This window comes from Anolis carolinensis, chromosome 1, assembly GCF_035594765.1.
Source record: "Anolis carolinensis isolate JA03-04 chromosome 1, rAnoCar3.1.pri, whole genome shotgun sequence".
Classification (NCBI taxonomy): domain Eukaryota; kingdom Metazoa; phylum Chordata; class Lepidosauria; order Squamata; family Dactyloidae; genus Anolis; species Anolis carolinensis.
In genome coordinates, this window is record NC_085841.1 from 99,235,162 (window position 1) to 99,252,906 (window position 17,745).

Below are 17,745 nucleotides of genomic sequence, written 5' to 3' on the forward strand. Positions count from 1 at the left end.
GGCACATAGGGAAAGCTAAACTAGAACACAAAAATGGCATCACCTTTGTTATAACTTTATAGCAAAGAGCTGAGCTTCAATGAACCCTACAATCTAACAAAACCTTTCAGTTAGAAACATCTTGCAGGCAAGATGTCTTTCTTAACAGCATTATAGGCCCTAGGGCAAAGCACTGGACCCTGCCTACACAACCCTCACAGGAAAACAAATGTAAAATACTGATAAAATTAACATATATTCATTGGTACCATGTAATACGTCAACAGTTCCTTTTTCCTCACTTCACTTTATTATACTTCCTCTAACCCTTCACCACACAAATAGAATTATTGGGGCACAAACAGCGGAGGCTCTGCTTCCAATAATAGAAATGCACAGGGACAGCAACTGTTGTCCCCAGCCGTTCTCTCATGAATCCATTAGAATATTCAGCTTCCATAACATTGCAGGAAATAAAAACATTAACATTTCTCTTGTGAATGCAGACATGCCAACTCTCCACTACAAGTTGTAAATTTCTCCTTCTATTAGGAGATTTGAATGTTAAGGCAGGTGATTAGAAAATCAGTATTAAATTCTGGTCTGTGCATAGATTAACATGGGGCCCCTATGCCCATGGGGCCCCGGTCAACTGCCCAACATGTCCATGCACTAAGACAACATTGGCAGTTAATCAACTGCACAGCAAATGCTGCATACGCAAGAAGAAAGGAAAGTCCAGAATGTCTACAATATGGGGCAGAGGGACATTTCATAGGATTTCATGTAGCCTGAGGTCCTTAACACCGTAAGACTTTCTAGCTCCAGCCTCTGAGAGAATTTTACACCTTATGCAATTTGTATACAAAAATTGGGATTGAATGTTATTTGTGGTAGCGTGATTTTATTATTGTGCATCACTATAAAGCTGCAAAGCTGAACAGAGTTGCCCTAAATATCAGTTTGGCCATAGAGATTGTGTTAATGCGAAAAAAAACACACAACATGCATATCCCACAGTACCTTTTAGTATTCACAATGCATTGAATTTTGTCAGTTTTGTAAGCCGCCTTTAGTCCCCTCCGGTGAGAAAGGTAGGGTAGAAATGCTGTAAATAAATAAATAAAATAATAACCACAGGGATTGTTAGATTTTCTGGATTATAACTGCTTGAGCCCTGAGCATTCTCTCTTTGCATTTACTTTCTTATTTTTCTTATTGATATCTGTATATCATTTTCCCCTTTTGAACAGATGTCCCGCAAAGCATATTTCAATGGAGAAAGCTACATCGCATCAAGCCAGAAAATTGCCTTTCATGCATTCGAAGGAGGCTTTAATTTCCGAACTTTACAGCCAAATGGATTGCTGTTCTATTCTACTGAAGGAGTAAATACGTTTTTCTAATTTTAGAAAACTCATTTATTTTAAAGCAATGTGGGATAAAAACACAAATTGATTTTTTTTAATTATATTTTGAAGTTTGGCGAATTGCTAATGCCTTAGAAGCGTGCTATGGTAGTTCCTATATGTAAGCCTGAAAAGATTTGGTTTCTATTTTCTTTTCAAAAGCCAAGAGTGGAAAAGTGTATTGCCTCAGCTTTTGTGTTGTTTCTTCTCAGTCTAGGATAGGCTTACAAATATGCAAGATTTGAAGGAAAAGTCCCTTAATGAAGTTTATTATGTTATGTTCCTCATGTTACAATATGCCTGAATTCCATATTAGTTGCAAGATAAAGCATATGTTATAACTCCTGTCTGTCTTTTCTTCATAGTTGTGGTTACAGCCACATGTGGATTTGAAATATATATTGTAAGAGTCATGATATATGAATCTGTTGAGTCTCAAAACAGCTCTCTTGAGTATGTATCACCTAAATGGGATAACTGGATATCCAGAATGATCAAAATGTCTCCAGAAATGGAAATTGTTTCCTACATTTTGAATTCAGCATATAATAAGTGAAAAGTCCAATTATCAGGTGGAGGTTCACCTTGTGATGGCCAAACTGACTGCTATAATGTTAGCACTAGAATGAGTACAGAATGATAGGACAGAACAATTAGGAATTTTATTTGTTGTTTTCTCAATTGTATTGGCATTTCAAAATGGGGGGCATGGAGTGTGGGGTTTGTTTCAGTGTCAGGTATGGGGATGTGAGTGAGATATGTGATATTGCTATTTTGTGTCTTATCAGTCTTGAGCTGCTTTTGATATCTAAGCATTACTTTTAACAATAAGAGGAAACGTCTCCTCCAAGACCAAGAGTGCATAGAGTATGGAGATTTTCAGCAAGAAGAAATAATTCACTCCCTTTCCCACAATACTAATCCCATTTGGTTTACATTTAAATCAGTATTAAATATGTGATTATGATGGTTTGCATGCTGTCTTTCTCCCAGACTGGAGCTCAAGGCAACTTCCAAAAACCAGTGTAGACTTGAGTAGACGAATGCCTCTTTTTGATTCTCACTCAGTATACTTACTCAGCTCATTAGAAAATGGCCAAAACTATTGCAAGAATTTTCACTAGAGATTATCCCAGTGCCATTGGATGATATTATTATTATTATTATTATTATTATTATTATTATTATTACCACCCCGCTTTATCTCTCCTGCAGGAGACTCAAAGTGGTTAATATGTTTTTTCTTTATGTTTCAGTCAGATGTGTTCTCCATTTCCATGGATAAGGGAGCTGTTGTTTTAAATGCACAAGGTATCAAAGTTCAAACAGCAGACAGATCCTATAATGATGGGAAAGCCCACTTTGTCATTACATACGTCTCGCGAGAAAGGTAAATCTGTGCAATATTTGAATTCTAATGCATTTGTAGTTCATTCTTTAACTTGGGACATCAAATACCATACTTTTTCCAGAGCCAATGTGGAAAAGTATGTTTTTTCTTGTCTTTCCCCAAATTGGTAAAAACACACAATCTCAGCCAGATATATAGATTTACCATATAAAGATGGTAGAGTATATTATCTATATAGATGTATGTATGCGTGTGTGTGTACACATACTGTCAAGGACAGAACGCCACAAGATCAAAGATAACAGAGTTTATTGGATTTACAGAACTCAAAATGCCCGTAAAAGACAAGGGCAAGGCAACTTTAGCCTTTAAAAACAAAAAGGGGCAAGAAAAACGTTCAAAAGATAAACCGGATTAAACCGGAGTTTAATCCGGGTAAAATCAAAACAGCTTGCTTCAGCCTGGGGATAAACAAACAGAAGCTGGGAAACAAAGAGTTCAAAAGAATGCAACTAATTGGCAGCAGATGCCTCTCTGCTGCCAGCACTATGTTTTGAGTAACTAGGAGTCACTCCTTCACACAGCAAGGCAAATTTCCAATACAAACTCAGCAGCCAAGGATTGAAGCAGTAGCGTAGTCCCAGTTCGTTCCGTAGGTCGAGAGGCAGAATCAGACGTTTGCAGTTTTCCAAGTTCAATAGGAGAAAGCGAGCCCGTAGTCAGTTTTCAGTCCGTAAATCCAGAGTAGCAGATGGCGTCCGTCAAGAAGACGACGGAAGGTCAAAGCTATTGAGATTAAGCAGAGGTTTTGCACAAACAAAAGCCCACACAATTCCTCCCGCCGTCTGAACCCAAATTCCAAAACAACTTACGTATCAGCACACGAAAACACACCAGTCTTCAGGAAAGCGTCCCACACAGATCCCAAGCGTTCGTCCAGATTACCTTGCCCAACGCAATTTGCAATTGCTCCCAAGCCTCATTTTATGCCAGTTACAATTCCTCATCACTATCAGCTGCCCTCCTTAACCCGGGCGTTTCCTCATCACTTTCCTCATCAGAGCTGGAACACCTCTGACTACGCCCCACAGCATCCCCAGCTGTGGATCCCGTCCCATCCCTCCAGCTTGTCCATGGGTCTAATCCTGAAGGTCCCCATTCATCTTCCATCCCATTATTGCCAGTGGCACCCAACTCCTCCCTTACCCGAGTCCAATCCATCTCATCCTCTTCCGAGCTAACCAGCTCTTCCTCCATTCTCTCCGTGAACCCCTTAAAAGACTCTTCGTCAGATGGTTCTGCAAAGATATCTCGCAGCCTCTTTCTTTCTCGCTCCTCGAGAGTATCTGACTCTCGAGGAGTCTTACGTCCACGTCTGCCAGAAGCAGAGCCATGAGGCTCAATCATAACACATACCGTGTTTCCCCGAAAATAAGACAGTGTCTTATATTAATTTTTGCTCCCAAAGATGCACTAGGTCTTATTTTCAGGGGATGTCTTATTTTTCCATGAAGAAGAATTCACATTTATTGTTGAACAAAAAATAAACATTTATTATATACTGTACAGTAGTTGTCATCACAAACCAACATAACCAGACAAACTGAATCCTATCAAGAATTTCTTGTTACTACCATTATTTCCATGTACAACTGGTATGTACATTTACCAATCCTGCAAGCTCTGGTGTTCTGTTTGGCAGGCGCTGGGCATGCTTCCAAACAAAAACTTTGCTAGGTCTTACTTTCGGTGGAGGCCTTATATTTAGCAATTCAGCAAAACTTCTACTAGGTCTTATTTTTCGGGGATGTCTTATTTTTGGGGAAACAGGGTATATATAGCACACTAGCAACCCAATCATGAGGGGTACAAAAGCAGAAGTAGCACTGAGATGGCAAATGGCAAATTAGATATGACTCCATCCAGTAAGTGCAGCCTGGTGCCTGGTAGTCTATGATACTATTATCACTTCATTGATTTTAGCCCAGCAGTGGATAGGTTGTGTGTGAGTGACCTCAGTACTGCCAGAAGCACGTAGTTGGCTTGCAATATTACTTTCTCCAACATGTACAATGGTGCCACCTAGTGAGTTGTTCAACAACTTGAAAACAGCTATATTTCTAATATGAGTGTGTGTACAAGATGACATTCTAGCACCAACAGTAAAAAGGATTATTTCTGTCTACAGGCTTGACCTTTTAGTAGATGAACAAAAGCAGAGCAAAGACAATTCTGGGGAAAACAGAATTGAGGAAAAGCCAGCAAGCACCAAAAAATTCTTCTTTGGAGGCTTTCCCATCAGTAGTGAATTTGCCAACTTCACTGGTTGTATAAGCAATGCCTATTTTGCAAGGTAAGTCATTTTAGCTTGTGTTTTATATATTAACCAATGAATAGAATACATTTTTGCCTTTTTTTCTCTTGGTTCTTTCATTAATCATAGAATTGTAGAGTGTTAGAAGGGTCCTGCTGACTTGTGCTGAGCATCATCTCTTTATTCTCCTTCTGGATGGGGAAATTTTAATTTGACAGTAATTAATTTGGAAGGAAAACAAAGAAAGCTGTATGGTGCATTTATAAATTGTCAAATAAGGTTGCCAGTTTGGATGTAAGATGAGGCTCCCGTGACCTCTATCTGAATTTTCAAATGAATGTAAACTTTCAGCTGCAGTTATCTCCTAACAAGAAAACTACTGCATCCTTTAGTAGAGAGCTAGAGGAGGCAGGTAAGGATTAAAATTACAGGAGACCCACCCCATATCTAACTGTTGGCCCTATTGCCATGCAGCATATTATTCATTGGAAGCAGTCAAAATGTCCCAGTAAATGAAATGTAGGAAGGAACTGAAGATAGAGATTACTTGGGAATAATACCTACTGGAAACAATGCATCTTTATTTCTGAGTAGATAAATGGATTGTTCTGTTAATAGGATTAGGCTAAATCTGTCCTATACATGATGCATTTGCACCAAGGATTACAGAAAGAACCAAGTAAATAATAACATTAATTTAACTGCTTGCCCTAACTACTAGTGTTAAGAGTTGAATTAATTGGCCCTTGGTAAATCAACATTTATAAAAGATCCACATATTCAGTGCATCTATTCCAGTTGAGTTTAAAAATTAGTGAACTAATTTTGAAATGGAAAGTTTTAGCAACTGCCCAGCTTTTTTTCCCCAACTTTGTGAAGTAAAGGACACAAGTACAGAAAATGGTAGCACGTTTGTTGTATAAGAGATGCTTCTGATTAATTTTAGATAACATGCTGGGTAAAATATTAGCAGTAACATTGGGTAGCAGTATTTTGTGATTTCCATAGTTCAATTTGCATTTCAGTTAGTATTAATATCTGGGATTACATCTTTTGAGGTTATACTTTGACTGTGCTCATATAGCAAGGCTTTATTGGTCTTAAACAATTTGCTAAATTGCCTTTTCAGATTATTTCTGATTTTCAGTATTTATAGCATGGTTAAAAATATTGAGCAGGATAATAAAGAATAGAGGTACAGTTAAAGTAATATTTGGCAGATTCCGCACAATGTAGGTTATTCCTTTCATAATTTTATTTTATGTCCCTTATACCAGGAAAGAAACCTGCAAACCTTAATAAAAACATGCTTCTTCATGACAAAAATCAATAAAATATTGATTTTATTGATTTAGCAGAAGTTGGCTGCACTCCTGAATGACAGCGCAAAGGCAAAAACTATGTTTCTCCGTGGATTGGTTCCATGAACATGCAGAGCTTATAAACAGGACAATTTTAATTGTTTCAGTGGCAGATTAGTTGAAGAAATAATCTTTCTATGTACAAAAACAAAATTGGTAGCTAAAGTGACAAGATTATCCCTTTTTCCCCTTTCTTTAAATAGATTGGATCGAGATGTTGAGGTGGAAGACTTCCAGCGGTACCCTGAGAAAATACAAGCATCCCTTTATGGATGTCCCGTTGAAACTCCCCCAGCTGCCCTTTTCCATAAGAAAAGGAAAAATTCTGCCAGATCCAAAGGAAGCCACAGTAAAAGGGTTAGCATCACCGCCTGGCTAGCCACTCAAACAGCAACTACACCTCACATTTCTGTTGTTGTTCTTTGGGAATGTCATGTTTTTCTTGATTGTACACAAGCCTTTTCAAGAACAGAAAACAGTTGATTTAGAAAAAAAACAAGCATATGTTGTTTGGATTCAAATTTTATTAACTGAAAATAAAGGAAGTTATTATTTCCAGAACCTCCCTCATTCAAACAAACTAAAAATCTCCTACAAAACACTTCTCTCTTCCAGGCTAATTAAAAGTTGTCCTCATTATTAATAATGGGTTTTTAAAATTCAGTAATATAACAATCACAGTATACTGTTTCACATAAATTAAACTGGACTAACTGCTATATAATATAGATTAGGATGATCATTTTAGCAATAACAAGCATTTCAAAAAAATTTGCATTCAATTATTCTAAGTCGTTTTCAGACAGCCTATACCTAACAGCATTCAGGACAATGTGAAATAAAATCCAAAAACTCAAATTAGTTAAAATGGGAATAGATTAAAAGCAACCCATGCTAAAGCATGCTAAAGCAGGCTTCATGTTACGATGCAAAAATGTGACAAAACTAAAGGTGAAGGATAGCAATCATATATATATATATATATATATATATATAGAGAGAGAGAGAGAGAGAGAGAGAGAGAGAGAGAGAGAGAGAGAGAGAGTATATAACACCAGAGTGACCTCTTAGGGGAGGGTATTCCATAACTGGTGAGATGGAATGAAATTTATTATTTAAAGCATATATGTATTGCTTCTCAATTCACTAGAGGTCACAAGCACTGTATAATAAATAACAATTTCATTTAAAATACTAAATATAAATATATAAATTTAAATGTCATTATATCTTGTAAACATACATTAAATTAAACATTAAATATTAACTATTACCATGCATGTTCTCCCAAAGATGTTTGTCAAGTGGTTCAAGTGAAGAAACCTGAATTTTACAGATCAGAAAAACTGTAATGATGGGAAATAATTAGAGAATTTTAGTGATTTTTAAAAAATACTTGTGTGTTTCTTTGTATGAAGGTTGGTAAAGAAGACTCTTCACTGTTTCCATCAAGCATTAAAAAAACAGATCAAGAACGGAGAGTTCAGCAGGCCCCACACTGTCACTTACCTAATAACCCCAAAGCAATTGAACATATGTATCTGTTTGGAGGAACAGCAAATAGCCGGCAAGAATATGATTACTTACCAAAGGATTTCAATGAAAGGTAGAGTGAACTAATACTGCTAGACTGATATGCTTATAATATTTCTAATGCTATTTCCATTTTACCAGTCTAAAAGAATATAAATTAAGCTATCAAACCTTTGACACAACTCAGGCATTTTTCTTCTTCACTTTTTAGAGGGCACTTGTTCAGTAATTTCCTTTTACTTATTGTTTTTTAATATTTGACAGATCTCAGTTCTCCATTACCTTGAAGACTCATTCATCCCATGGCATGATTTTCTATGTCTCTGATCAAATGGAGGAACATTTCATGGCTTTTTTTATTGCACATGGCCGTCTAATTTTTATGTTTAACAGTGGAAATCAAAAATTAAGAATTAGAACTCAAGAGAAGTACAATGATGACCAATGGCACAATGTAAGTTGGCTGAGAGATAGAAACTGCTGTTGCAACCAATATAGCATCTAATTTTGTAGACCAATCTGTAATAAAATTTCCCAACATAATATACAGTAGAGTCTCACTTATCCAAACTAAAAGAGCCGGCAGAAGCTTGGATAAGTGAATATCTTGGATAATAAGGAGGGATTAAGGAAAAGCCTATTAAACATCAAATTAGGTGATGATTTTACAAATTAAGCACCAAAAACTTCATGTTATACAACAAATTTGACAGAAAAAGTAGTTCAATACACATTAATGTTATGTTGTAATTACTGTATTTACAAATTTAGCACCAAAATATCATGATATATTGAAAACATTGACTACAAAAATGGCTTGGATAATCCAGAAGCTTGGATAAGCGAGGCTTTGATAAGTGAGACTCTACTGTATAATATACATATCTAATATACACCTGTAAACCCAGTTTAGGGGAAAATATGTTGCCTAATCACATGTGATTATGCCAGATGTAAACAATGGTGTTTTCAAATAAACATTGTTTATTGAGTCAGCTACAGTTGTCTGAAGAACTGATTCTGTGGTTAAGAACAATCTCATCCCAATTGGAGCACAGGAGCTGAGGTGGCCTAACGGGTTAAACTCTTGTACTGGCTGAACTACTGAACTGAAGGCTGGGATGCTGATATTTAGTGTCAAAAGCATTGCATAATGAATAAGATTAAAATGGATAAAATAAAGGCTGCCGGTTTGAATCTGCGAGATGGGGTGAGCTCCTGTCTGTCAGCTCTAGCTTGTGGGGACATGAGAGAAGCCTCCCCGCAGGATGATAAGACAACTGGGTGTCCCCTGTGCAACGTCTTTGAAGGTGGCCGATTCTCTCACATCAGAAGTGACTTGTCTCGATTTGTAGACGGCTATTTCTCTCACATCAGAAGCGACTTGCAGTATGTTCTCAAGTCACTTCTGACATGATTTTTAAAATCCCAATTGGATTTTCACTTTATATGAATGTTATCAGTAAGAAAAGAAGAAAAAATCCCAGTTACCATTATGCAGAACTTTTTTCCATTCCTATTCTATTGTTTTATGAAATGTAACGTTTTAAATACTGATTCTCTACCTTTTATATTTTATTGGGCAAATGACAAATTACCAGAAGTGCAAAATAAGTCCAAGAATTTTTTATTATAATCAGTATGCTGCACAACTGCCTTTTTTCCTATTCTATTTAACCTAATGTATTGACTTTTCTTAAGGTAATGTTTGTCCGGGAAAAAAACACTGGTCGGTTGGTAATTGATGGTCTCCGAGTGCTAGAAGACAGTCTTCCTTCATTTGATAACACATGGCATGTCTCTAGTCCTTTTTACATAGGAGGTGTGGCTCCTGGAAAGGCTGCCAAGAATATTCAGGTAAAAAATAATTTTCCATAATAATGAATGAACAAATATGTTCCCTGGATGGCCTGGAGGAGTAATCCACTACAGCTGAGTCAGGCCAATGTTTGAGTCCATAAAAAATGTTGCCTTTTGAAGTAGTATTTCTAGAGGCTGTCACTTTTACTAGAAGAATGTTAAGAGTTGGCTGCTTTATCAATACATCCAAGTTTGTGCATGTGGGATCAAAACATGTTAACACTTACTCTTGATCCAACTTTTCTACCTAAATGTAGGCTGAACAAAGGGTTATATTAATATCAGTCTATAAATTTCCAAGCTTTTATCCTAAGCAAACATATGCATAGGAAAGAAATAGGCATACACTGGATGTAAGAAGAGCAATAAGGACCTACGTATGTTATAGAGGACTAGAGCAGTCTGGTGAATAGAGGTTCTATTTATTTCCTTTAATCCAAAAACAATAGAAAATAAAGCCTCCAAAGTACAAATTGCAAGAAGGTTGAAGACTTACATATTCTTATGCTACAATTTGGCAAAAGTTCCTCAACCACAGAATGTGTGGCCTCATTCCACACGGTCTATGGCAACCAGCACTGCATATGTAGTATCAGCATTACTAGATGATGTTTGTGATGCAGCAGATTGGAAAGAGCCTTCAACTTTTTATAAGACTTTGACTTTTTTCAAGATGGACCCAAATTAATCAACTCAGATTGGGCAGACTATTCTGCAGTCTGTAAGGCAATTTAGAAGCCAGTAGCACCCACTCTGTAGAGGGAGGTTTGAGTATTCCCAACAATATTGGATTGCTTCTCCAAGCCATCCAGAGAATTAGGGGTTGATTCTTGTATGGCCCAGAGAAGCAGTTCATCCCTCTCCATTTTCGACTGCATAGACAAATGCATAGAAATTGAGTAAAGACACAAGATCACCTAGTAGGTTTCCATGCCCAAGCAGGGATTTGAATTCTGTTTTCAGAGTCCAATGCTCAAACTACTATACCAGGCTAGCTCCAATCAGAAATTACTGACAAATTCAAATGTAGAATATCCTTTTTAGTCTTCCTTTCTTTTGCTCAAGTGAAATGTCTATCAAATTTATGAATCATGATATGCCTAAATCAAATTGAAGAAACAATTAATGTTTTCCTTTCCTTATAAAGCTATTTTACTTGTCTCCATTATGTTTTTTCAGATCAACTCAGTCTACAGTTTCAGCGGTTGTCTTGGCAGCTTACAGCTCAATGGAAGGCCAGCCATGTCTCCTTCACAAACATTTAGTGTGACACCTTGTTTTGAAGGACCATCAGAGGAAGGAACATATTTTTCAACTGAAGGGGGATATATTATTCTTGGTAATACACCACTAATTACTATTATTAAGATTGTTTCATCATGCTGATGCCAGTATATTTATTTATTTACTGTACTTATACCCCCGCCCTTCTCACCCCCGAAGGGGGACTCAGGGTGGCTTACAAACTATGGCAATAATTCGATGCAATCATCTAGTGAATCATAGAATAATAGAGTTGGAAGAGACCACACGGGCCATCCAGTCCAACCCCCTGCCATGCAGGAAAACACAAAGTATCCCTGACAGATGGCCATCCAGCCTCTGTTTAAAAACTTCCAAGGAAAGAGCGTCCACCACACTTCTAGGCAGAGACCTCCATGGTTGAACAGCTTGTACAGTAAGAAAGTTTTCCTAATGTTCAGGTGGAATCTCCTTTCCTGTAATTTGAACCCATTGCTCTGAGCCCTAGTTTCAAAGGCAGCAGAAAACAAGCTTGCTCCCTCTTCCTTGTGACACCCTTTCACATATTTATACATAGCTGTCATTTTTCCTCTCAACCTTCTCTTGTGACACCCTTTCACATATTTGTACATGGCTGTCATGTCTCCTCTCAACCTTCTCTTCTGCAGGCTAAACATACTCAGTTCTTAAAGACACTCATAGGGCATGGTCTCCAGACCTTTGTTCATTTTAATTGCCCTCCTCTGGACACCTTCCAGCTTGGCAATATCTCTTTTAAACTGTGGTGCCCAGAACTGGACACAGTATTCCAGGTGAGGTCTAACCAAAGCAGAATACAAAGGCACCATGACTTCCCTTGATCTAGACACTATATTCCTTTTGATGCAGCCCAAAATCCCATTGGCTTTTTTAGCTGCTGCATCACACTGTTGGCTCGTGTTCAACTTGTTGTCAACGAAAACTCCAAGATCTTTTTCACATGGACAGTTGTTGAGCCAGGCATCACCCATCCTGTATCTTTGCATTTCATTTTTTCTGCTTAAGAGGAGTATCTTACATTTGTCCTTGTTGAAAATCATTTTGTTAGTTTTGGCCCAGCTCTCTAATCTGTTACGGTCATTTTGAATTTTATGAAATTTCATCCACTTCTTTCATCCGAAAGTATTGGAGAGATAACTGAAGAGTCATCTTCAAATATTTTTTATACTAAACCTATGTCAGTGCCTCCTGGTCTCTTGACGGAACACTATGTTGCATAAACTCCTTCATCTTCTCCATATAGCTGCTACTGTGACAGTAACAACTACATTCTTACACTTGTGGTTGCATTAGAGCACCCTTCATTTTTGGCCACCATAGCCAGAAGTACAGGATGATGAAAGTGCAGTCCAGCATCTGAGTGACAAGTTGCTTATAGAATTAACACAATGCCATTGCCATTTGCTTTGTCAGAGGGACAATGAACATCATTTTGAATGTTACTGTGCTTATGCAATGGATTATACAATAAAGCCATCTGTGGAGTTGGGGCTGAATAAAATCGCATCCTCCTGACTTACTTGTCTAAAGAATGTATTAGCATGGAATATAGCATATCACAAAATTATCATGTTCAAATAGCGATAGAGTCTGGTATACAATGGAAACCAAGGCAAATACAGTGGATGCTATACAATGGAAACTAAAACAAAATATACAATCAAAATTGCAGAGTATCATGCCAAAGAATAGTCAATTCTTAGTTACTAAAATTTAAAAAATCCATAGTTCCAAAATAAAAAATACAGAATTCAAACCCAATATTACAATTTTCACTAATTTTGTAATTAATCTTAATGCAAAAGGAACATTCTGTAACTTATCATGATCTTCCCAACAGATGAATCATTCAGTTTGGGCATGAAATTTGAAGTCATTTTTGAAATCCGTCCTCGAAGTAGTTCAGGTATCCTAATGCATGCACACAGTGTCAACAGAGAGTTCCTGAACATACACATGAAAGAAGGACAGGTATGAGAAAGGATTAATTGTTCCCTTTATATTTCAATATATGTGCCTTTCCCAATTGAATACTGTGCTATTTTTCACTCTTAATATGAACAGGTTCTAATTTCTGAAGCAACCTCATTTAATCATAAAAGGCAAACTATGCAGCAGTTGTTGCTTTTCAATAAGTGTATCAAGCATCAATTGAAAGAATACTGAAATTTTTGCCCTCTACCTTATCAAAGCTTTAGAAACATGTAACTGCTACAGGTTAGATAACTTTTCTTCACATTTTATGGTGTGCCCCCAAAATATCAATACTCTGTACATCTGCACATACATGCTTGCAAGTATTCTTGAATAATGTCAGCAAGGGAAAAAAAGACTTCACAAACAAATGGATAGCAGCAAGATTTTATGATGGAAAGGACACTTTTTCTAAAACTTTCACAATGTAATATACCAGTCAAAGTGTTATTGATAACCAATTGAAATGGGTTTGCATTTTAAAAAAATGCTACCACTACCCTGTTTCCCCTAAAATAAGACATCCCCAGAAAATAAGACCTAGTAGAAGTTTTGCTGAATTGCTAAATATAAGGCATCCCTCAAAAGTAAGACCTAGCAAAGTTTTTGTTTGGAAGCATGCCCACCAAATACAACACCGGAGCATGCAGGATCAGTAAATGTCCGTACCATAGAGTGTTGTACATGGAAATAATGGTAGTAACAAGAAATTCTTGATAGGATTCACAGTTTGTTTAGTTATGCTGATTTGTGATGACAACCACTGTACATTATATAATAAATGTTCATTTTTTTGTTCAAGAATATATGTGAGTTCTTCTTCATGGAAAAATTAGACATCCCCTGAAAATAAGACCTAGAGCATCTTTGGGGTCAAAAATTAATATAAGACACTGTCTTATTTTCGGGGAAACACGGTATTTGGCCCAATAAATTATATGACCTAAAAGTGAGTTCTGAGAGTTCCTGGTCCAAAATTTCACAAACTGCAGATGAAAAAGAGAGGCATTAATTCTCTGGCTCACCTTTTCATCTGCAGTTTGTAAAAAATAATATTGACCCTACTTTCAATAAAGGTTGATTTTTTAATTAGGCTGTTATAGTTATCTATAAATCCAGTTTTCCATTCATGGGAAAGTTGACAATGGGAAAGAAAAACTCAGAGCAGAAAAATCTACTTATGTAATTAACTCTTCCAAATTCTGCAAACTGAAATTTTCTGTTCTCATGTACTTGTACATTTCTAAAATTGTTTTTATAAAACCATCAAACTTTTTAGTTTCACTTTATTTCACTGATTAAAACTGCCAGAGTTCTGCAAGCTGAATCTGTTCCAAACAATTGTAGTTACTTACTTGAAATTAAGATTAAGGAAAAAATCTAAATAATTAAACTAAACCTTTATTAACTTATCAAATAGCATAGGAAGTTTAGTTTTTGTTTTCAACTAAAACTAACAGTTAAATGTATATTAAATGGTTTTACCAGGTAATTGTAAAGCTCAACAATGGAATCAAGGAATTTTCAACTTCTGTTATACCAAAGCAGAATCTCTGTGATGGCCAATGGCACAGGATTGCAGGTGAGTAAACAATGGAAGTACTATTAATGATGGTTTCTTCCTCTAGTCCAGGTCAGTTCAGGTATAGAGTGACATGTAGCATTATAAAGGCATTAAAAAGGCATGGGAAGATCAAGCAGTCTTCTGTCCCTCCAAAATAGAATGGCAATGACTCAAATGTTTTGCTCTTTATAGTGCTTCACTGAAGAGAAAAGAAAATGAAATATATTCAAACAAATGTTTGTTTTGCATAGTAATATAAGAAACCACATGTTGGAGGTAGCTACTTTTTAAAGTTTGAAGCTTCTGCTAAAAATGGAATCATGCAATTAATTATCCATCATCCAGGACAATGTCTTAATCAGCAAGTGTATACATTGTTGAAATATAGCTATGTTTGTCAGCTATAAATTATATGGAATTCCTATATGGGCTTCCACCTAGTTTATTTAACATTGCCTCCTTGAAAGAGCAGGGATTTGATACTCGTCAGCTCTCCTAGCTCTTCTAGGAGCTGGTATCATCTAGATGGAGCTTTTCATAACAAATCATGTGTTCTGCTACTGATGTACAGCTTGCTAGAAAGTTTAACATTAAATCAGGCCAAACACTATGGGAGGATAGGTCCGGGTCATGGGGAAGGAATCTAATTTTTAGCAAGGGTTTTCAGGTGTATTTGTGAAATCAGAGAGAACGTTCATGGCCCTCATTTTTCACTTGTTCTTTGCATGACAGTGATCAGAGACGCCAATGTGGTGCAACTGGATGTAGACTCTGAGGTGAATCATGTAGTTGGACCATTAAATCCCAAAGCAACTGACCATAGGGAGCCTGTCTTTGTTGGAGGAGTACCAGGTGAAATTTATCATTACTTTTAGATATTTAAATATTTCCTTTTCTAAGATATAATAATGCACAAAAATACATGTACGTATACACAAAGAGACATATCTCTGTAAAAGCTGGAATCCTTTTGGTATCTGACACATATGTTCCCCTATAAAAGGGGTTAAATATATTTGTCTGATTCTGAATGGTCACGCTGAGTTCAAACATATGTATTAATTATCAATAAAAACGACAAAATAATTTTAAATGATTCATTCATGAGAAGTTTTCTTTGGCAGTTGTTTTGCAAGTGGTTTTTTAACATCTTATAAAAAACAATGATTAAGAGTCAAAGTGGTAATTCCAGAACAAATCTATATAATCTGAATCAAGAGAGGGCCCCCACCAAAATCTGAGAAACCTTCCGATACTTGATTTGCAGCCAGCATCATACAGAAAGTTCCACTGCACTGGAACCAGGCCTGGCCCAACGCGGGAAGCCGACCATGCCCCCGCATTGGGCGCCATGTTCCCAGGGGCGCTATCGAGCCCCGGGGAGGCAGGGCCAGACCTGGTCCTGCCTCCCACACCCCAGCCCCGCCTCCCACGCAGCACGAGAGGCGGGGCCAAGGCACAGAGCACGGGAGGCGGGGCCAAGGCGTGGAGCGCAGGAGGCAGGGACCAGGTGCGCCACGGCCAGGAAGGACTTTCCCACTGCAGCCTGGCTAGGCCAGGCCGGCTGGGCCAGGGCATGTGGCGCAGGAGGCGGGGCCATGTTTGGCCCCGCCTCCCACGCCACACACCCTGGCCCCGCCTCCCGCACCGCAGGAGGCGTGGCAGTGTGACACAGGAGGCGGGGTCAGGGTGTGCAGCATGGGAGGTGGGGCCAGGTCTGGCCACACCCCCGTGTTGTGAGGCCACGCCCCTTGCATCACACGCCCATGCCTCCCACACGCAGGGGGGGGGGGCGCAAAAAAATTTTTGCAAACCTTTTTCATTACCTCGGGCCGGTTCTGACTGGAACTGTATTTCCGATCTAGTATCAGATTTAAGCCACTATAAGTAAATGGTGGTAAAAAGATAATTAGTGCATTTAGAAAAACTCAGTCACCTACAAATACTGTGACATTTTTAACAAGTCGTTATTTTTGTGTTTTATCTCTCTGCAGAATCTCTTCTCACATTCAGTTTAACTACACGCAACTCCTTTAACGGATGCATCCGTAACTTTATGATTGATGAAAGCCCAGTGAGTTTCAGTAAGGCTGCTTTGGTTAGTGGTGCTGTAAGCATCAATAGATGTCCTGCTGCCTGAAAGGTGACGAACTACACAACTGCAAGAACCTGTGTAGCGCCAAAGGAGAAATTCTAGCCAAAGAAGTTGTGATGTATTTAATTTTAAATGCCAAAGAAAATAAAATATATTGCTCAATATATCTGCATGATTAAACATTATGCTTATAATCACTCCTTGTAATGTGTTTACAACAACAACAACAACAACAACCAAACAACCTAATTATTGCAGTGCACCCTGACAAAATGAAGATCATCAGGTCAAACCTATGCAGGTGTGAGTGTGCCTGAACCCACTAAAATAACAAATTTAGGCATCTCACTCCTTATACTCTACTGTGCTCTGTATATATTTCCCTTGTGGGAGAGAGGGGAAAGTGCATCTCCATTTAATACTATTGGGATCCTTCATGCGGAGTCACTGTGTTTGAGAAAGAGATCTATTCTGTACATGGTTTGTACTGAATGCACCTGCTACATGTACCTTATGGAATAAATTTTTAATAGACATGCTTCACAAATGATTGTTTTCAAAGTCTTTTTATCCAGTTTCTGTATATATCTGTCAATATTTATAAAAATCAATGTATGTATTTATGTATGTACCACAAAGGCTCCTACATGGCTTGTTGGATCCGAACCAGACATGGCACATATACACTTTAATACCCAATTTAAAATACTGGGGAAGTTTCAAATAAAAAATGCCCCACTTTGGGATGAGCCCCCCTCCCCCCCCCCCAAATTAAAAAAGATGTATGTAGCACTCAGATGCAAATACAAGAAGGCAGTGTATAGATAGAAAGGATTAACTACTGGCAGAGAAAACGGCATCCTGTAGAACAGGCGTGAGGAACTTTTTTCTGCCAATAGTTTTTTGGATATTTATAATATCATTCACGAGCCATACAATATTATCAACTTAAAATTATTTAAAATAAAAAATATGTTTAAAAAAAACCTCTAGCACATATAGCCACTTGCTCTGATCGAGTTCT

At 37.6% G+C, this 17,745-nt stretch overlaps 1 protein-coding gene and 1 long non-coding RNA gene across 2 annotated transcripts in view; one reads left to right on the top strand and one right to left on the bottom strand.

Annotated features, from left to right (window-relative positions):
• The window catches only part of lama4 (laminin subunit alpha 4), a 111,971-nt gene extending 94,703 nt beyond the window's left edge, over positions 1–17,268 (top strand). Inside the window, exons 27-38 of the mRNA XM_062979900.1 lie at positions 1,233–1,367; positions 2,645–2,778; positions 4,928–5,092; positions 6,618–6,771; positions 7,833–8,020; positions 8,212–8,401; positions 9,649–9,804; positions 10,987–11,146; positions 12,929–13,059; positions 14,551–14,644; positions 15,359–15,478; positions 16,621–17,268. Coding sequence (XP_062835970.1) covers positions 1,233–1,367; positions 2,645–2,778; positions 4,928–5,092; positions 6,618–6,771; positions 7,833–8,020; positions 8,212–8,401; positions 9,649–9,804; positions 10,987–11,146; positions 12,929–13,059; positions 14,551–14,644; positions 15,359–15,478; positions 16,621–16,766 — 1,773 coding nt within the window. The 3' untranslated portion in view covers positions 16,767–17,268. The remainder of the gene's footprint in view (positions 1–1,232; positions 1,368–2,644; positions 2,779–4,927; positions 5,093–6,617; positions 6,772–7,832; positions 8,021–8,211; positions 8,402–9,648; positions 9,805–10,986; positions 11,147–12,928; positions 13,060–14,550; positions 14,645–15,358; positions 15,479–16,620) is intronic.
• Positions 3,032–4,932, bottom strand: LOC134298746 (uncharacterized). Its single transcript, XR_010005836.1, has 2 exons — positions 3,946–4,932; positions 3,032–3,525 (listed from the first exon to the last, which is right to left on the bottom strand). It is a non-coding gene; the product is annotated as an uncharacterized LOC134298746 (long non-coding RNA).
• Positions 17,269–17,745: the final 477 nt, after the last annotated feature.